Here is a 22,348-nt window from a genome sequence, read left to right as displayed (position 1 = left end):
AAAATTATGTTAACAACAATTCACTTTCTATTTTTTTCCTCCAGCAAATAAATGCATTGAACTTTATAAATTTGTTCTCTGTAAGTGTTGAAACCAATAAGGTAATGAACTGATGAGAAGGCTGCTGTGCCCAAAAATACACTATCAATTAACTTATGTGACAATTATTCACAATAAATGCACACTGCTATGTTTCTTGTGCCCTGAATGGGAAGTAAAGGTATCACTATACATCTAATGTTTATGGATGTCCAGTGTACCACAGCTGCAACTTGATATTTAGAGCTAACAAAGAAAAAACTGGAATGAGGGAAAAATATCTCAAAAGCTGATGAAAGTGACTGGCAAATACTATTTAACCAAGAGGTTAGACTTATGTTTGGAAGAAAAAGATTGATGACTTACACTGGGTCCACTAATTATCTTACACAACCCAAGATTCCAGCGAAACATATGAAATTATCACTCAAGTCAGCTACTCGGTAAAGAAGCAGTCCAGATATCAAGATTTATCACAGCTGCTTTTTTATCCAAAGTATTTAGTCTGACACCTTAAATTCAGCAAAAAATTAAAGAATTTCAGAAAAAGATGGCCTTTTTCAATACAGATGGATACTCAAAGGTTTGCTTGCCTTCTACATTTTAAGACTAAGTTTAATATATATTATTTATTAAGTGTTGTCACTTGATATTACATCCTCTTTCCTTGAACTTCTACTGTAGATTATTACAAAATAACAAAGACAATACCTGCACATCTTTTCAAGCTGGAAAATGCCATTTTACAAATGTCTCCATTTATAAGCAGTGAGCAACCTGAAGATGAAGCTGAACTTCCAGTATTTATCCAGAACAGCCTTCATTTGTTCTAATATCATGACAGGACAAATAAACATAAAACAAACAAACAACAAAACCCCCCAACAACAAAAAACCCTCCAAAAACTAAAAAACAGGTGAATTTTCATGCCCATTTCAAATTCCTGCCTGTTCCTTTTAGAACATATTAGGACTTAACATCAAAACGAAGAGCTTTTTTCTTACTACCTAACCTAATCCAGTTAAAAGTATTATGAAGATGACAGTGATTGACAGTTACATGATGACACACTTGACACACATCACATCTGCCAATACTTACTTTTTTTCCTCATTCATGCAGGTTGTGGGGGTTTTTTCCCCCCAAAAGAATTTAGTATTTATTAGGCAAACATTTCCTAATTCAACATGCATGAAAAATTATTTACCTAGCTTTTTAACATTTGGTTGTAAAATAAGAGTTAATAATTTTTAAACAAATGAAACTGCTCTTTGTCATTACTTTAATTCATATGAAAATGACCTTAAGCAAACCTATCATCTGATGCAATAGATACTCTATATGGATTGCACTTTTATAGGTAACACAGATAACAGTATTGTTCTGCTCATGAGGCAGAGGGAGTTAAATCATGAAATATTCAGTTTTAATTAAGATTACTGTATCAAAGGCAAGGCTTAATGCAGAATTGAAGTAAGGATCAAGGTTAATGCCTATTCTAAAGCAAATTTACATAAATTATGTTTCAGTAGTATACCATGAGTCTTATTTTGTTAATTTATACCATGTGAGACCATAGAAATTAAAGATGGAAAATATCTATTAAGTCATCTTCACTCTCCTCCCACCAATGCAAAATTCTTTTCCCTTCTTTCAAGTTTATATCTGAATGCCTTGTCTACCATCATTTGCAGCAGCTCAAGCAGTGGGGCATTGCACTAAAATTTCAGGGAAGACTATCACACACTTTGGCATGTCCAAAATAAGGAGTTTTTTATAGTATTCAAAGCTAAGACTCTCCTCATCTTATTTCATTACTACTACTTAGACCTTTTTTGAACTCTTCTAAATGAATCCTTTCTTCGCACTTGAAGACTATAAATACCTTCAGACATTTTCATCATCCCCTGGTAGTTATTTAGCCAAATTAGTGCAGGGATCATCTCTCTTCATCTGAACATCACCAAGCACACAGATAGCTATAAGTAATAATTACATGTGTTCATTTCCTTTAATCTTTCTTCACAAGTCATTCCCTTCTAGCCTTTAATTTTTGCCAGTCTTCATGCCTACATCTTCTTTTAAGTGTTACTGCTTTGCAATTATTTCCCTTTCTCTGAATAGCTTTTTTTCAGGTCATATCCACTTATGCATGCCAGCTTGCATTTTCCACTTTATCTTGACTTTTTACTATGTGTGTAGGTTTTTGGGTTTGTTTTTTTTTTCTTTTGTTTGTTTTAATAGAACATCAGACTCAAATCTTTTCTCTGTTCATGTCAAGCCATCACAGAAAAAAAATGAAATTACCTGCACTAGAGACCAAAATTTCAGCTTATTAGAAATAAAATCTAAGTGCCTAATAAATTGTTTACGTTACTCATTTTTACGTTTGGGTCTTTTTCCAGGTTTTAGGCACCATCTATTTTGGGCAATCAGCCTGAAATACCTTTTGTTTTTGGAGTACAGATAATTTAACCTTTCTTTGCATTTGTCTTTTTTAGTTTCTGCATAAATACTTTCACTCACTAGAAAATTACATGAGGACTTTAAGCAGTACTTTTTATCTCCTGTCATACTGATGACTCCCTATCCTGCCTGCTACCTTTCTTCCTCATCACTCCAACACACTGAGCTATCCCCTGTGCCCCAGCACAATGTAAAGTTACAAAAGCTTTGCCTGAGCCAGATGGAGACTGCAAATTGGACTGGAATCTGCCTTACTCTAGGGAATTCCAGATGCTGAGCAGAATTAAAATTTTGGTGATTTTTGATATGGGAGAGGAAAAGATATTGGTTTGAATGTTAATCTAATCATGGATAAAAGTAGATTTCTTTACTGCTATGGAGATTCTGCCATGTCAAATCTCTGCCTGTTCCTTTTAATTTCTCCCAGATGGTCTGGTTCTGGTCACAACTGCATGGAAAACATGTAAAATCAACAGACCAAATAGCATTCCACAGGCCAGTCCCACAAAATGCCTACTTCAAGGTTAAAACCAGCAATGATTTGTCTAGGAGGGAAGGAAAAGGCAGGCTAATGATGACCAGCAGACCAGCCTACTGTTCAACAGCTCCAGTCACCATTAGCCATCCTTCCTCCTTCACTACTTCTACTGGAAGCCCACCACACTTTATAACAGAAGTTGTTCATTTAAACAGAAAGCTGCTCTATGTCAAAAGCTCATTTTGTAAGAGCTAAGCACAAGGGTTAACAGCAACTCTCTGTCACTATTAACTGAGAGTCAGCCAGCTCAAAACAAAAGGTAGGTTTTTCAGGATATAATTAAAAAGCAACACAGAGATTTTGTGCCATTGATGGCTCTGCTATACCTGTTCAGTGAATCAGAACAAATTACTTCAGATTCCCAGTCTTCTAGACTGTCAGTCTAGCATCTTTCACAAGCACTACAGTCACACAAATTATTAAAAAGCTTTTCTCTACACCATCAGTGTCATACATCCATTAGAGGCCATTCCACACTAGAAGATATCTGTTGCAAAATGTCTTCCTAGGCCATATGCTAGTAATAAATAAAAAAGGCTGGAAAAGATCATTTTATAACAACAATCTTCAGTTTTCTTCTCATGTCTGTGTGGTAATCTCTTGAGTCAATCTGTTTACTGTCTCTATCTACTACACCAGGGTTTTTTATGTATATAATTCATTATTTTCTCTTTTGACGTTGTCTTTCATGTTTCTTGCCCAGATATCTAGAACATGGAACACTAGTTCATTTTATGTAGGTCACAGATGGTCAACAACACATCCAGCACTCTTCAATTATTAAAACAGATGAACCTGGTTCTTCATATTCTCTAGCTATGCCTTTCAAAAAACATCCCATCTACCACATCTCCTGTGTTTTCTTAAACTCACTTCTAGCCAGAGTCTGAATTCAGAACTTTTCAGAGGACACAGATACGTTGCCTGCATATTCTTTTTTTCATAGTGGAATGTTTCTGAATGTTCTCAATAGAATAATGAAGCTCTTACAGTTCGTTTATACTCCATTTCAGGACACATTTATGAAAGATGAGCAGGCAGAAAAAAAATTATGTAAAAACATACAGAAAGATACCTCTCAATATTCTACGAAAATTGCTATGGAGATTAGAATCAAGTCCTGTTAGAAATGTCAACATATTTAGATTTAAGAAAATTAATTTAGAAATAACTACTAATTAGAAAACAAGACAACAATCTAAAAAGAGTTTGAATTCTGAGTACAGAATTTTTGAAACTGAGATTTTTTTTTCTGCTCATTTGGGGTCTGGTTTTGAATTTTTGTTCATGTTCTTCTTTTTTTTAAACACCTTTCTCTACATGGATAACAGCAGGGTGATGAATGAAGTTAAAGTTGCATCATTACCTGGTGGTTAAACACACCAACAGATCAGTATCTGCTCCTCTGAACTAAATATCTTCAAATATTTCCATTTCAGTTTCAGTTAAACTGTGCCCAAAAATCCACACTGAATCTCAGTAATATTTTAAAATTTTACCTCTGAAACACTTTCTGAGACTTCAATAACTTATCAGTCTTTCATTTCTTTTGGTATGTCTTCTATGACTTGCAGTTGCAGAGTGCAACCTAACTCCATACTAAGCCCTAGCCTCTTTTTATTTTGTATTTCACAAAAAGGTAGAAGATCCTATCTTGACATATTTGGACATCTCACATAAAAACCATCACTTTCAGAGTGTTTCCCACAAGACAGTGAGCTGGTCTATAGTTGCTGTAACTGAAATACAGTTCAAAGCTGTATGGTTCAGATTGCAAGTTCAAGGATGTAAAAGGACAGGTCATCATCACAGAATTCTGCAAAACAAATTTCTATCAGAAAGAGACAGAATTTCAGCACCCTATCCTTAGGAATTAGTCAAAAGCAGTCCAGCAAAAAGAGGATGAGAAGGTCAACACCAGCTTGCTAGCCATGCAATGGTACCCTCGGCATGTTTGTCCCAAGTACTCACTGCAGAGTGACAGCCCAACTAAATCTGCTGGAAGAATGAGTGGGAAGGTACACAAATCAATCACTGCCACCAGTCTGCAAACATTTTCACAAGGAATATGACATCCAAGCAGGGATATTTGATGGTGGCTTTTCCATTTGTTTTACAAGAACCCCAGAATAATTACTGAGAAAACACTCCTTAGTCCTTCAGGACAGAATAGCTTTACATAGCTATAACGTAAATGTTCGCATCCGAGGCTGTCTTGATTCCATTTCTAGAAGATGGAGGAGTCAGTGCATCAGGACAAGGTTCATTAAAACACTGTACAGATTTTAAAACTTTTCATTAACAGTGTGTTTAGATGCTCATGTCTACATCAGGGTGCATGTCTGTTTCTCCTCATTAACTAGAAAAGTACACTGACTACCTTAGGTGTACTTTTACTGTTCACACACAGGTAGAACCAATCTCATCTAAAATAATCACATTATTTCTAGTATCATTCACCCTGCACTACCTAATGTGAGAAATTAAATCATACAGTGGTAAGGACAGAAACTATTCACAGCACCTATGAACTTCAGATATACAGCACCATTTTCAGCCATAATAATCATCATTACAGCAGCTTTTCCAAGCTTCAGCTACTGTAGGACTTGTCTCACCTTGCTTTGTCATTCTCCATATTTTAAATGAATAATATTTGAAAAATTTACTAAGAACATAAACTTTCCATAAATGAGATTTATTCACACCATGCTATCAATTTTCCACATTGCTCCCCCCAAATATTTTCCAGTTTTCATTTCCATAGATGGAGAAGAGAGATTATGTAAATTCCTAACTATTCCCCATCTACCAAGAGGCATTCTTTTGTGAACAAGCTTCATATTTTGAAATCCTCTCTTTCAATGCAGCTGCTTCTTTTGTCCAAGATACTGTGGCAAGCCCCACTATCTGCTATCAAATGAGCACAGCCAGCAGCAGAGGGTCTTTAGGGGAGGAGGGGTGTCAAGCACAAAGTCAGTAGCTAGAACTGACTGCAGCTGGCAGGGCAGAAACAGTACAAGCACTCCCCAAAGTGATCCAGCATACTCTTTAATGTACCATTTTGCTACCTTATGCTCTAACACTGTTCATGTGCACCATCTCAGTACTTTTCAACCTCATTAAAAAATGGAAGTTACAGATACAATGCTACAAATTTATTTCACATGTGATACAGAAAAATCATTTGTCTTGAATTGACAGGTGAGGTATAAACACCTAAGGAGAACAAACTGTAGGTAAGGAGATGTAAGAGTGCATTAGGCAGGGACAGGAGGACAAGTGACCATGTAACAACCAGTCCAAGGAGCTGGACATTAATAAAAAGAATGTAGCCAATCCTTCAGCCACTGATTCTGAACCACCTTTCTTGCCATTAGTGAAATTGCAATTGCATTCATTACTGTATGTGCAGGAAGTAAAAGATATTAAATAAGCAAAGGACTGTCAAATTAAGATCTTGACAGGATATCTGTGTCCCTACAACTGCCTGAAATCAACATCAAGGAGCTAGTAAAGCTGTTTTGGCTGAAAGACAATGACAGCAAAAAGTACAGCAGGTAAAACTGGCCTTTAGTTGCCTTTCAGCTGCAATTAGATGTCTAGTTACCAGTGATGTGAAGAAACAGGGCACATAATGTAGCTATTTAACCTCAATAGTTCTAGTTTTGAAATTGTATTTCAATTAACCAGATTCTACACAAATGCTCAATAAGGAGATGTTTCTTTGTCCCAAACAGGTCATATTCCAAATGGTGAGAGAAAACAGTCAAATTACATCTAAGAAAGACAGAATTTATAGAGTATTAATGATGTCACCTGGGGGCTTGAAAGGTTCTTTTTAGTCTTTAATCATATCTTTCTAGGCATAGCAGCTTAAAACAAGAGATTTGAGAGAGAACTGATGAATTCTGTCTTAATGCTCTAATTTGCTTTATCTCAGTATTGTGTCCTATCTTATTTCCATGAATAGATGGTGATTCTGGAGTAGACTTTCTGCATACACTAAATGGTTAAAGAAAAGTGATTAAAAAACTTATACAGGCTGTTTTTAGATATATGTTATCAAGAGAGGTTGTGCAGTACTTGCTTAATTAATCTTTGCTGTCTTAACACATGAACCAGATGTACTATTATGTTCTTTGTTCTTCCCTAAAGAGGGGATGAGCTGATTATTTATCTCCAAACAATAGGAGTTCATGTACCACAGTGAAGAATTTTTTTTAATTGGGGAGGCAATCACTAACAAGCTTCAGCTGCAACTGCTTGATGTAAACACAGCGCAAATTTGTTCCTGGAGTATTAAACGATGTTCCTTCCAGTAAGTACATGAAACCAATTTCTAAATAAGTGTGTAAAGAAAGGGATGGAAAGGACAGAGTTTGGAAGGAGGAAAACTCTGTCTTGTCTTTCTTGTATTCATATTTACTTCTTTGATACACTAACACATTTTCATAGATAAGTTAAGATCTGAAGCTTCAAATACTGTTTACAAATAACGTGCCGAGAGAACAGAAGTTAAAGAAACTGTTGGTTGATACAACACATTCCCTATGCTATATAGAATGCAACCTAAGACATGTGAAAGGCACAAGGGAATATATAACATTGTGTTCACAGGACCACAAGAATGCTTTGTGAAAGTTATTAACAGATGTACAGAGTATATATAAGCTCTTCATCACTACGTAGCAAATTTACATACCTTCCTCAATCACAATTTCTATTTGACTATATACTGAAAAGTACAAATTTACTGTAAATCAATTTTACAAAGTCTTAAACACAGCTACTTCCTGGTCAGCAAATTCTTATGGACATGCTACACAAATAAAAAAACCCTTAAGATTAAAAAGCCAGGAAGTTTAGAAATTAGTAAACTGTTCCAGATAAGATATTTAGGACTTCACTTTGTCTTCCTTATAAATAAACTTCATCTCATCTGAAGTCCTCACTCCCAGCTTGCTCTCAATAGTTTTTCCCTTGTCATAACCAAAATTTCTTCCATAAAACTAGTTTTCAAAACTCACAACGATTTGTCTTCTTAAATACACTGTTTTTAAGACAGAGTAAGTGCCAAGCTGGGACCTATTACTATAAGCTCTTCACAGAAATAAGGGAAGCTTTCTACTTTAAATTACTGTAAAGAAAGAACACAGACAGAATAGAATAGATTTTGATTAAGAAAGCCTCCTAAAAAATTGTAAAACTGTATTACCCATATACCTCCAAAAATGAAAATAAGATCAAATTAGGTCAAGCAACATAAAATAGGTAAAACACTATTAGTTTTTTTTTCTAAAAGATCTTTTCTGCATCAATTAAAATTAGAAGGAATCAAGCATATCAGTCTCTTCACCATTTTAACTTGAAAGTACTACTTTAAGTAATCATACTTTTATTTTTATTCACAGCTATGCTCAGAGTTGAAAAAAATAGTCAGCTATTTGGTAAAAAGTAATGTTTCCTCCTTTCTTTTTTGCTTAACAGCAGGCTCTCTCAAGCTGCCATAGTCGGTGCTAAAGTGCTAACTATGTCACCATGCTGTGCATCACATTAACTTTCCATTTCAGCTCATGAATTTCTGCCAGATTAGTCCAGTAACCAATAACAGAAAATGAGAAAATGGGAGTTATTTATTACCTCTTATTACCATCTTCCCAAACTTACAGAAAATCAGCATACTGAGATCAATACAATTCAGTACAGTGAGATCAATAGATTACTACACTTTCTAACCAATATGCAGATCCAGGAAAATAAAGTGTGCCAGATGCATAATATACCTATAAAAGGATATAAGATCAAAACCAGTTAGGATCAAATACAACAGTCATAATATAAAATTGTCTAAAAAAACCCTCGCAGCTACAAATTGACAACTGCTAAAAAAGATGTTCTAATAATACAAAAATAATCTTTTAGATATGGGCAACCATAAAGCCATGGGATCAAAAGGTTGTCCTACAAACCCACTTGGACAATAAGCATGCAGGGATATACAGATTATATATGAATGCTGTGTGAGACATGTGACATTATAGAAGACAGATAGTCTGTGCTGGCAAGATGTGTCTTATGTCTTCACTACACACTGAAAGAGGAGGGGAACTTAATTTTGACCAGTAATGAGAATGAGATAAGCCCACAATCTGTGGTTTATATTTGCTCATTCCTGTCACTGGGAAGCTCTAAAGACCTTCTGACTGACCAGATAGAGAGGTATACCTCTCTAGCTATAATTCATTCTATAATATCTTTAGAATTATGTAGCATTCTAAACAGTTCTCATTAAGAAAAAAAAAAAAAAAAAAAGTAAGCTTTAAGACCTTTTCCCATATGGTTCAATTTTTTTTTTTTTGTAAAAGTAAATGCTTCCCTCTGCATGGAATTATAGCAGGATCATTCCAGAGATGACAACTCCTGTGGTCAGAATGGATTAAGCTGTGCAATTTCATGTACCTTCCTCTGAAGCAAGAGGACAGTGAAATGCAGTCATTTTCAGGTTAAATCAATAGGGCAGAAGCAGAGGCTGATGACATCCTCTCTTGTAATTTTAGAACTCAAGGAATGATAAAAATAAGGAAATACATAAGAATATAATTGCTTATATTTCAGAAACAAAATTAAAGAACATCTACATACACAATCAACACCAAGAGAAATGCAACTTTTACAGTCATCTCCCTTCTGAATATTCACTACTCAATGATCTCACCTTTCTACAATGTATAAAATAATTATTCAAATATATCAATATTTTTGGACACATCTGTTCAAGTCTACCAAATCTTAGTACTACCTAATTGATGTATAAAGCAAAGACACTCTCCAAAATCAGATGCATAATACATTCAATTTTCTTTTGAATCAGTTTGCAATATTATCTGTGAGATAGGAAGGGATTTTTTTAACCATTCTACCAGACAACAAGAAATCTCACTGCAATATAAACTTTGGTCATGAAGGTCTAAATGCCAAGTTCATTTGAGAATAGGACAGAAATGTATTCTTCCAAAGTCACTCTCCACACTGATACAGTTAATGTTTGCTCTGAACTTCTAAAATTTTAGCAATAATTCTATCCATTTATCCAAAAAAAAGAACAAGCACAACACTTGTGAAATTTCAGAGTGACAGGGAAGCAAAGGAAGGTGGTATAACAGAATCAGCAGGAACCTTCATTTTTCCAGCATTTTTCTTATTAAAAAAAATTAAAAATTAATTTACTTACTGACATATAACATCTTGTACTGACAGTACAAGAATATGCTCTGTATTTCTTGCATACTGTAAAATAAAAATGGCTCCACTTATCTTCATTCTGCTTCATTATAAGGCCTCTTAGGGAACAGTGGAGAACAACATATATTTTAAACCAGACCTTTTTCTGTAGAAATTCATGTACTGGCTCAGTTTTTAAATGGAGAGTATTCTACCAGTCTTAAATAACAGTGTTAAAGCCAGATGCAAAATATTCCTATGAGCAGTCCCTGCAACAGCAACGAAAGCTGGAACACAATACAGCTGATCTAGCAAAAAATTGCTAATTCTTATTCTGTCAAGAGTTGTCAAATGTGGAATGAAAAACTTTGTATTTTAAACATTAATACAATCTGAGCTTGTAGAAGCAATTAAGAGTGCTTTCCATTTTTTTTTTAAATCATTAAGTTGACAGTATTCATGGAATCAAATCACAGCACTATAGAATCATAGAATCAAATTCCTCTTTATCAAATTGCTACATCAAGGGAATCTAACATAATGCAGTAACAGAGTTAGAGCTATAATCAGGATGTGGGTATTTGGTGTCCAGAAAGGCTGTGACATATATAAGCCATAATACAAATCAAGTCAGTAGATAACAAAACCAGGCATCTTTCCAATCTTGAAACTGAAGTTTTTACCACAGCTGTTAATTTACAAATAAAGGGCAGTTTAAACATTAAATTGTCATCTGAAAAAGAAAGTCATAAAGCATGCTTTCAACACAACAGAGACAAAGGAACCTTGCAGGTAAATTGCCTCATACTGTTCCAGTTTATATAAAAAATGTTAGATATTCCTTATTCTATTCATGTAAGGCGGACAAGAAAGCAAGAAAAAAGAAAACAAATCTTTCCAAATTCTTACATTTCAAGAAAGGGCACTTTTTTCTTCTGTTAATTACATTCCTCTGGCTCCCTCCAGCTGGAACTGTGTTATGTATATCAGTGGTTTGTGTGTTTCTCATAGACCTATATCACACTGGCACTTAACACACTACTCAAAATCTCATATCTGCATTTATTTTAACTTCAGATGTAAAGTTCTTACTCTTTTGACAACAATTTACAATGTTATTTATCTTTACAACAGATTGAAAAAAATTAGGTTTGTTAACCTTCATTCCAAATTCTTACACATTTATAACTAAATTAGTTCTATGAATTTGTGATACTCTTAAGAAAACTGAAATGCTTTTCTTCAATCCAGTATCAAAGAGATAAGAAACATCTAATAAATGAAATACAGACTATGTGTAAGATACCTGATGTGTGTCCATATACTCTTAAACAGACTTCCTAGAAATCTCTTACTGCAAACACACTAAAGTCAGAAGTAAACTCTAACTATACACCTCTCTAAAAATACTTGTCAAATGTAAGAAGTAATATTAAAATCAAATCTGGGATGACCTAACTTTAGTGTATTAGAGTAAAAATGTAAACAGAACTGCAGTTACTGATTTACCTGCTAGGTCATTTTCAGCTATTATGTACTCTGAGAAGTTATCCTAGATGTTTTTCCAAATATTCAGGGATGTATTACCAGAAATAAAATATGCAAATGCATGCAAGACAAAGGGCTCAATTCCATTTTACCTTAGATAACATCATAGCTCCAAACTACAAGTAGATCTAATCAATCCTCTTTATGAAAAGCTGTTTCACAAGAAAGCAACAACAAGATAAAATGTCTAGAAAATGAAAAATGGTCAGGAGAACTGAATTGACTCGAAGAAGCAATTACTCAGTGGTTTTGGTAGAGGAAAAAGCATTGGTTAATTTTGGCTTGTAAACCATAATAACAATATCCACTTGCTCACTGATTGTGATATGAACAGTCCTTGTCCTCTTCAAAGAAAAATGACCTCATTTAAATTAAAGTGGTGCTGATAACTTGTGCCCAATGCTTTGTGCATAAATTCATTTGTGTCCTATACATTTTTATGAAGAGCATTATGTTGTATTTCTGTTTATTTTCCGTGTGAAGCCTAAAATTAAATACTACTATTACACAAACCAGGACTGAATAGACTCTTGGAACCTTTGCAGAATGCATTTTCAGGAAGCTTTACAAAGTTTCTTTGTATCCCTCTATTCTGTTGCAATTGCCCTTGGACACAATGAGTATTTCCTCTTCTGCACAGTGGGTCCACATGGGGACACAAATAATACTCCTGGTTGTTCCTGCTGTACCAAGTAAGGAAACTCTAAGACTTCTCTGTTGTTGTAGGATGTAGACTGCACACCCCAGAGTCACAGTGTTTTCGAACTGTGTGAAAATGCATATGCATCTTTTCACCATTTTCTCCATGTTCTACCTTTTAAAACACTTCAGCCACATGCTGAGCCGTATATCCAAAGAGACCATCAATTGTGCAAGTTCTGTCCCAGCACAGAATGTCCTGCCCACTGGTGATTGCAATATAATCTTCAATCTGCTAAATTATTACACAAAATTGTACCTGAAGAAAAATTTAAGAACTTGTCCTCTCGAATGGCTCCAGAAGTCAATAGTTCTCTAACCTCCAACCTCTTGATTTAAAAAAAAAGGCAAATAAATTTAAAGAAATTCAGTAACCTGTTATACTAATAAACAATGTGCTGAAAAAACAGTATTATGACAAATTAGTAAGAAAAACAGTGAATTTTCTGGAGAAAAATGAACACTGGGAACTTCTCAAATGAATACAAAAAATACATGTATGTACTGAGACCAAGAAGCTACAACTAAAATCTCCAAACCTTACATTAACTTTGTCTCAAAAAATCCTCACTGGATGTTGGAAAACTTTGATTCAAAAGAGCACAAACCCAAGAGAAATTCCAACTTTTAAGGGAGCAACTAAAAAATTGTCATTTCCAGAAGTGGAAATGTGCTTCCCCCAACCTGCCCATGCTACACTCCTGTACTAGTTACTGAGGAAAACCAATCAATGATTGGGCCCAATTCTATCTCCTGTTACCTAATTACAGCAAGATGTTACAGCAGAAGTTGTTTAGTTTTCTACTGGTTGCAAAGATCACACTTGTAAAATAAACATGCCAACTCTTGGTTTGAAAAAAAGTAAGAGATCATTTTAAAAAGTATAATATTAAAAGGCAAGAGATCAAGATTCAAATTTTAAGTTGAAAATCTATTTAGAAAAATGAAACATTTTCAATAAAACCTACCATTAAGAGGAAAAATGAAATTTTGCTGCTCATTAGCATAGAGTTTCGCTTTTGAAAAGCTAATAAGCAAAATTTTCATGTGAATAGAAACCACACAGAAAAACAAGAAGCAATAAGAAATATCACAAAATCAGCAAGTGACAGATCTTAAAGCAGCTGCTAGTCCTTCTTGAATCTTGACTGTGATTGTTGATCAACTTTAAAGCTAAGGCATGCTATTTTCTGATAGTACATGGGGAGAATTAATATGCATTTGGTTCATGTACAGCCTTTGAGTTTACAAATTAAAGAGCACAAAATTATTTGTGAATCAATTAAGAAGCCAAATATTTGACATAAACATTTTAAACTTCTGTACAATTTTATAACTATTTCAATGCTGAACACACAAACAAAAAAAAAATTAAAGATTGTGTTATCTAATAGTAAAATGTATCAGTACTGCTAAGGATAAGCCAGCTCCTAAATATTTACTTTGTTTGAAAAATATATTTACAGAACAACCAATGACAAAAAGCAGTGAAATGCAAATTGTTTTAAACTATTCAAGAAAGAAAAGCAATTAAATATTATGCCTAGTTTAAACTACTTTCAAATCTATTTTAAATTCTGTTGTATTTTTTATTACTTTACAGTGGGGTTTCAATATTTTAAATTAAAATTTAATTTTAAAAGGCTTTATAACTAAAATATTCTTAAATAATTTATAAAACTTGATTTTTGTATAAACATTTTGAATTTCAAGTTCTTTGCCCTAACCCAGTTATGATTATATACAATATTTTATATCTTTATAGCTTAATCTGCAGATATTCAGAAAATAAAGAATTACAACTATTCTTTGATAAGACTGCCACCTAGTGCAAACTCTACATTAGAACAAAGCATTTCACTGAACTTGCTCATTCTGCAGTTTAGTCTAAGGTGGAACTACGCTATGTACAAATTGTTGTTTCAATAGCACTTAACTGTACACTGGAATAATGACTTTTGTTCAATTACCTGGAATGCCTGTTAAATATGCATCTACACTAATTTTGAAAACACACTGTAAAATACTGTTATATAATACATTCACATCTAGTGTTGGTTTTTGATAGACAAAAATAAGAGAATACAAAGCCAACATAATAAAAAACAAACACATATATTCTTAGAACTTTACACGAATGCAGACAATAAATTGAAATATTACTTGTTTAAATTTGATACCTAACAAGGAAAGGTGGAAAATATTTCAGTAAGTTGAATTTAATTACCAATGGAAAGAAGGAAGAAATTGAGGATTTCTAAGGTGGAAATGATATCCAAGAATCAAATCGATAGTAGAAAATCATCTTTACTTATACAGAATTGGTGACTTGACAAACTCAGAGCTCTTGAGAAAATACCAGATTTACTTAATTCCACTCACTTGTATAGCTATGCTGCCATCTAGTGAAATGAGATATCCATGCTTCTCTGCACGACTACAATTTTGCCCAAATAAAAAACAGCAGGTACATGCACTACAGCAAACACTGTTCACCTGTAAGCACTTTATTCCCTCTACTTCTTCTTTACCACTACACTTTTGTAACATGTGATACAAGGTGATTAATTTTGGCCATGGGACAGTGAACATTTATACACTTAACCTGAAATGTAAACAGGCCCACAGACTTCAGTGAGAAACCAAGGAACTGATCAGCACAGACCACAGTCTAGGATTAGGGAAAAGTTATCCATTAGCAGATTTCAGACAAATTTTACACAGCTAAAATTCTGGATTCACAGCTAGTAATACAGATAAATATTACTCTGAATCTTTGATTGAATTTACCTGTTGTGGTTGTTTTTTCATTATATTTAATTAAAATTCTGACTTAGAAAAAACATTTAAACATAACATTGGTGAATTCCAGACACTAAAAAGCAAATAAAAAATAAGTACACACTCACCTGGGAAAATATATTTGCAGTTGGAGCAACTCTGTTGTCCACAATACTATATAATATTGCTAACAATCTGTCCAGGGGAAATGGCTTTGGCCCAAGGAGATGATTGCTGGTCTGCAACAGAAACAGCACTTTTTAATCCCTGGAGTACTACATGATATTATTCTTATCTTTTTGGCCTCTGGGGAGGCACTGTGATTCACAGTCGTCTTTCATACAGCCTACTTACTCATTATGGAAAACACTGAATACATGCTTATTAACCAAGAAAAAGATATAGACAAAGATCTATTTAACATGGCAAGTGTTCAAACTGCACAATAAACAGAAGCATTTCCGAGCTGCATCAGAGGATCTCATGCCAAATTTCCTGTCAGTAGATTTACTTGTCTTGTCTAATGACCTTGCACAATCTAAGGAATAAAGAGGAAAGACTATGTTTTATGGGATTCAAATAATCACAGAATGGCTTGTGTTGGTAGGGAGCTTAAAGATTTCTTCCAAAGGAAGACAAAACTGGACAGAATATTCCAGAGGCAACACAGAGAGTGCTGAGTGTAAGACTCAGAGTGCCCAGGTTTAGCTGGCTAAAATAAAGAGTTCAGATGGCTGAGCCCAAGGTGAGCTTCATGGCTGGTAAGAGCTGCTGTATAATGAGCTACCAGCCCAGCTACAGGCATCTGTGTAAACAGAACACAGCATATTTGCCCAACTTTGCAGCTACAGAGCTCTTTTGCATCCTGCACGCCTCATACCTCAGCTGACACTGATGGCCATTTTAGGCATTACGGATTATTGTATGTAGTAACATTGCATTCACTTGAATTCAAAGAAATACAAAGTCCTGATTGTTCAATGCTAAGCATTTTCAAAATGGCAATTCTACAAAAAGGAGATGTATAGTTTATAAGGTAGAACTGGGCAGTTTTCCAACTCAGGCAGCATAGTTAGGAATACAGAGATTTATGACCAAAAGTTCTTATAAGGGAAATACTTGTTTTATTTTAAATTTGTGTTTAATTCTCTCTACTTTGACATCCATGTTGCCTTTTTTTGTAGTGAAAGAACATATCAAATATACCACTAGAACCTCTGTGGCATTAGTCATCAGTAAAACACAACCACTCATTTCTTCAGCAAAACTGAAAGTTATTTCCAATACATGTTTTAACTTTTCAAATCCAGAAGGTGTCTCCAAAGCCACCTCTTGGCTAACAAAGCAAGCAGTGTGAAAAACCATGGAAACACATAGCCAAGACTACAGCATGGCAGAATGCAGATGTGGTATAAGTTATGACCTGTACAATCACCTGCCCTTCTGCTTCTACAAGTGCCAGTTCTGTAAAGCATATTCATACTGTCAATAAACAAACACACTAATTAAAATCAGTGCACTCCAAGCAGCTAAGAAATGCAGTTAGTATGGGATAATCTCTGAAGCTCTGTTTGGTATACACAGTTACTTCAGAAATTTCTTGTTCTCTATTTAGACAAAAGACTGTTTGAAACTTTCAAGTTATCTAAAATATACATTTCCCTCTACAAAAAGCAGAAGAGCTAATTCTAAGAGAAGAACTTTTTGGAAGAATAAAAATGGTTTAGAAATTCCTTCAAACATAGCACATGGTTAGGAATTAGAATTTTACAAATCTTCTGCAAGGAGATAAGGCAGAATGCTACACAGGATAGTATTGATAAAAATGTAAGGGATTCAACATCTCTCAAAAACAAAAATATCTTCCAGCATCAGAAAACCTGGTCAAAACATTGTATAGGCATCAAATCAACTCTGTATGCCCTCTATCGCCTCTACACCAAAGCAATACATTCATTCACTGTTTAAAAAGACTTTTGCCCAGCTGCTTCTATGTGCGCTCATGCTTTTATCTGCAGTGCCAGTTTCACATTCACTCTGTTTACCCAGCCTAAGCCTTTCACCATCCCACACGTCCAAGCTGTGTATTCACATTCCAAAATTTCACAAACAAGAATGAGAACCCCAAGAGTTCTTTAAAGAGCAAAAGCTTAACCCAAACTCAATTATCTGCACAAAGAGAAACTCCTTAACTACAACTGACTCAATTTTCAACCTTTATAGCACATACTTGAAGACTGAACGATACCCCTTTCTTTTTTTTGTAATGCAGAAAGCATTTCCAAACTTCTCTGGTTGCTCTATGAATGAAGCATGTAAGCTATAAATTCTGATACAAAACAAACCCTAGACTGAAGCTGATACACAAGATAAACTCATTACCAATAAAAAACACACCAACACATTTGATCTTCTGGCAGACACATGAAAAAGTTTCACCTGAAAAAATAAATTCACTAGGAGGATCTCTCACTTGTCACTAAACTGGAAAAGCAACGCTCCAGGCCGACCATGCAAAGAAATCAAACAAATTCTGCTTTTATCAGCAACAGAGCAATTAATAGAATGGTAAGTCAGTTTCTTCCCCTCATTCACAAGATTGATTTTATCTAATTAAAAAAACCCCACAGCCTCTGGACTGACACAGTTAAGAATCACAAAATAGATTTTTTAGTCTTGCTATACCTAAACTTTTAAAGAAGGATTTATTTCCTGTAATGTCAGCTTCCTGCAAAGCAGGTATAGACAGGTAAACCAGTTTCCTCAGTTCCAAATATAACCAGTGGAAATCTAATCAATACAATTTGTGGTGCAATTCATCTGCCTGAACATAGAACCTGCTTTAGTATGAGCCACATCACAACCCTACATTCCAATGACTGCATCAACTGACTCAGCAATGGGCCATAAACTGGTTTAGATGCAGGCAGCCACTAGAGTTAGGTGAATCTGACCTGTAAATCAGTCCTAAGACAAGCTTCTCTGGGCAAAGGCATATTGACAAACTATCACACCAAATGAAGCAAATGAGTCTATTTATGACACTACATGTGTAATTGTTTATCCCTATATTTCAATTTCCATCATTATAGAAATCTTTCTATGAAAATTCTTTAAAGAATATAAAATTATTTTTGAGAGAAATGCTGATCCTTGGTGAGTCCACTTAATGTCCTTAAACTAGCTTTATTTAACACACTTTGTTGTACACAAAAATATGGTTTTAAGAGACAATTTTACAGTTACAGTTACAGTTTCAATAAAACAAAAATGTCTGTATCTCACAGAAATTCGTAGTATACAAAAGAAGTACACCAAAAATTGTTATTTCTGCAGTTCTGCTGCTTCTACAGTAATCAATGACACAGAATGAAATACAAACCCACAAGTACAGCAGAAAGAAAATACTTGCTGCCAAGTTCAGCCTAGAAAAATAAAATACATACCTTTTCATGCTTCTTCAAGAAGTTGGTCTTTCTAATTTTCCCATGATGCTGCAAACAACAGACAAGAGCACAGGTAATTAACAGTCAATAAAGAATGTATATACTACAAATGGTAGTATGTTACTCTAGGTCTACTTCTTTACTCCACTTCCAGTATTTGCCTTTGATGTTACTACCAATCATTCTTACTATAAGCCTGAAAATTACACTTGCTTGGCTTCTTGCTTCACCTTGTCCCAAGTGGAGCAAAGCCAAAACACAACATGCTAATATTTTTTGGTGACATGGATTAGTTGGTTCTTTTTAATCTACTCAGGAACTGATGAGGTAGTAAAAATCTGTTTGTAATATGACTCCATGCCACTGTCCTCCTCACATCCTTAATCATCTAATAAAAAGACAGATGATGACTATCATAATTTTTAAAATGTATCCATGTATAAAATCCACCATAATTTCCACCTTTTACTGACCCTATTTTAGAATTTGGATGGTACAATAGTTGGCAGAATGACAACCAGGAATTTAATCAACATAATACAAAGGTAGTTCAAGGTTCTTGAGCTAAATGACAAAAGGAAGGAGGAGGGGAGACTGAAGGGGTAGGGATGGGTGTTGAAGAAATGAATGTAATTTAAAGCTGCACATTTTTTGAATTGTCTTAATAAAGGAAGGACTATTCAAAGAAAATAGTCAAGTGCTCTTGGATCTCAACTAAAAATGTGAAGGCGAGACAAGCGCAGCAGTAAACAATGTTACAAATGAATGGGTTAAAAAAGAAACAAAAACCCAAGAGAGACATGAAGGATGAGGGGTAAGTGATGTAAAATTAGTGAAGAGGTGAAATAGTTTTTAAACATAGTTAAGTGCTATTTCTCAAAATATCACCTGCTGAGTTTTTGCTTCTTCCACGGCCCTGAGAAGTATAACTTATTAATATACATTATAAACATGCTCAATGAATCAGAGAAAAAATAACTCAAATAAAGGAATTATTTTTTCTCATAAATGTTTAAAATCTTGTACTTAGTATTTGTGGCCTTCAGTACCCAGCCATGCCCAAATTATTTTCATAAATGTGGCTTTTCTTGACTTGACTTCTAAGGAGCTACATAGTAGAGCAGACAGGGCTTAAGTTCACTTCACATGATTTGTCTGATTTTAAAAAAAATAGCTAAATCAGTTAGTAGATACCAAAAACAATTAGAGTCAGCAAAGTAATCATTTTATCATGCCTTTGAAAAAATAACTGCAGTAATAACCATTTAGAGGGGAATAACAACCCTTTCAGAGGGGAAAGTGATCAAGCCTGAGGTTACACAGCATGCTTTGGATGGATCACAACAAACTGCATTCATGCATTTTACAAGTTACACTGGGATCTCCATATGGTATATATGGTATCCTATTTCTGTTCAAGTACAAAACTCCATGAAGTTCAAAGCTAATTGAAAATTAGCTTTTAATCCTGTTTTCTATGAAGACTTCATACATACATATTCCTATCTTTTCTTGTTTTAAAGACTTCCAAACCTGGTTTGTATTTTTCTCTCAACCTACTACAAAGCTCTTGAATTTTCACATAACAAATACCAGTGGTGCCAATTATCATTTCCCTGCTCTGTCTGGCTGTTAGTATTCCAGGCTGCCCCAAACTGTGACTTTATTTTTAGCTGTAGTATAGCCTAGCATCTATAGAGTAGTGCAGATGAGCAATACAAGGAGCATCTTTTTGTTTGCATCTCTTTTGCTTCTTTTAGTCCTTAGTTAAATCACTCTAGAAGATACTTTTCTGTGATCTACTCTGAATCTCACTATAAACCTGTTAAAAATCATACTCTATTTCCACTGTTCACATGACTCATAAAAAAACTCAGCTTGAAATTCCCTCAAAAGTGTTGGTTTTGTTGGGCTTTGAGATGCAGCTATTTCTGAAGTTCAGTTTTAGACCTGATGAAGGGCTAACTGATACCACATGACACACAGGAAAAATGATGACTTCTGCTTCACCAGTTCTTGGAAAAAGTACCTGACAGCACTGACAGAAACAGCCTCCTGACCCCTACTTCAAAAACCTTAGGAATTCATGTTTTTTGCACAAAAATTTAATATGGTTCACATGCAAGAGTGGAAACACAGTCAGAGATGCTACAAAAGGAGAAAGGAAAAAAAAAACCTAAGTTGAAAAGGTTGTTCAGTGAATACAAGGAAGATGTGGCACATTTTTGCAACATGCTCTACAGACTTGTGCTTGCTTTCCTGTTTCTGTGTAGAAAGAGTTCTTCAGCAAAAAATCTCTAACAAAGAAAATGCTCAAGTCAAGTGCAAAGAACAAGGCTTGCCCATAAAGAAAATCTACACTTCACTACAGTAACCCTCCACTCAGGAAAGGACTAAATAGAAGGGTGAAACACCTATAGCTTTCAGTAAGATCATACCAGAGTTTAAACTGAAAACATTCTAGTATTTCATCACTAGAAACTGCTGCAATTTCTCAAAATATGCATCTATGATTTTTTTTTTTTTGAAGAGGGATTTATATTTTTTAAAACTTTTTCTTGCCCTCATTTTCTTTAATCGCTTACATCCATCCATCATGAATACCATACATTTATACACACATACATATATCAATATATATTGTAGTAGTTGGCAAAATGCACAGAAAGCCCAACTGCCTGATCACTCTTCTGATATCCTTCTTCCTACCTACATTTTGCCAAATAACTCAAAATGAGGCAATGAGGCAGGCTTGAGGAGATTGAAGGTCTTGGGTCAGGAAGAGACATATAACAACAACCACCACCACCAGTGGCACCACATCACTTGCCTGCAGTAAGACCAAAATTTAGCTCACAGGAAAAAAGAAGAAAAAAATCTGTCAACATGTACATGGCAAGAACTTACAGAAAATTATGTCCAGCCTAGGAGTTGGTAGTAACAATTAATGCCAGAAACATGCACTACCACCATTTCAACACAACATATACCAGCTAATGTAACCACACCTCTGCAAAAGCAACTGCTTATATGTTTCTGTTCCAAAAATTTACAACTCTATAAAAAAACCTAACAGTGCACTAAGTCATTTTTACCTCATTAAAGGCCAAGGCAGTTGTGGTTTGTACCTTACTCTGGAAATTTAAATGTGGCTTATAACTAAGGACACTGTGGTCACCCCACTAAAATCTTTTCAAAACAAAGCTGTATCAACTTAGAAAAGCAAAGCATAGTGTTCATGCTATAACAGCTTTATGCATAATTTGACATGAAGAAGAAGTTGGGTTTATTAGACATTTAACTACTCATTTAACTACTACAAATCACAGTATGTGATCTACAGAAAAGCTACTCATCAAATCAAATGAAACGCACACAGAAACAGAGTTCAAAACAAAGAGTTAAAGAGTTTTAAACCAGGAAATTCAGTATGCAGGAATCCAGTTAACAGCATTAAGAAATTAATTTTGTTACCTTAAGAAAGAATCTCTTATCTGTCCTAACAGGATTGTAGGAGGCAAGGTAAGCAGCTATTAGAAGAAACTTGGAGTAATAAGGAAGTTCCACATGAGTATGTGCAGAAAGTCCTATAAAATAAACAAACAA

At 34.6% G+C, this 22,348-nt stretch overlaps 1 protein-coding gene across 1 annotated transcript in view; it reads right to left on the bottom strand.

Moving 5' to 3' along the window:
- ORC5 (origin recognition complex subunit 5) overlaps positions 1-22,348 on the bottom strand; it is a 60,621-nt gene that overhangs the window by 20,667 nt on the left and 17,606 nt on the right. The window contains exons 10-12 of the mRNA XM_066318699.1: positions 22,217-22,329; positions 18,743-18,790; positions 15,425-15,535 (exon numbers count right to left, since the gene is read on the bottom strand). Coding sequence (XP_066174796.1) covers positions 15,425-15,535; positions 18,743-18,790; positions 22,217-22,329 — 272 coding nt within the window. The remainder of the gene's footprint in view (positions 1-15,424; positions 15,536-18,742; positions 18,791-22,216; positions 22,330-22,348) is intronic.

This window comes from Sylvia atricapilla, chromosome 5 (assembly GCF_009819655.1).
Source record: "Sylvia atricapilla isolate bSylAtr1 chromosome 5, bSylAtr1.pri, whole genome shotgun sequence".
NCBI classification, from domain to species: Eukaryota; Metazoa; Chordata; class Aves; order Passeriformes; family Sylviidae; genus Sylvia; species Sylvia atricapilla.
The sequence above is the reverse complement of the archived record's forward strand: the minus strand, read 5'-3'. Positions and strand labels throughout refer to the sequence as shown.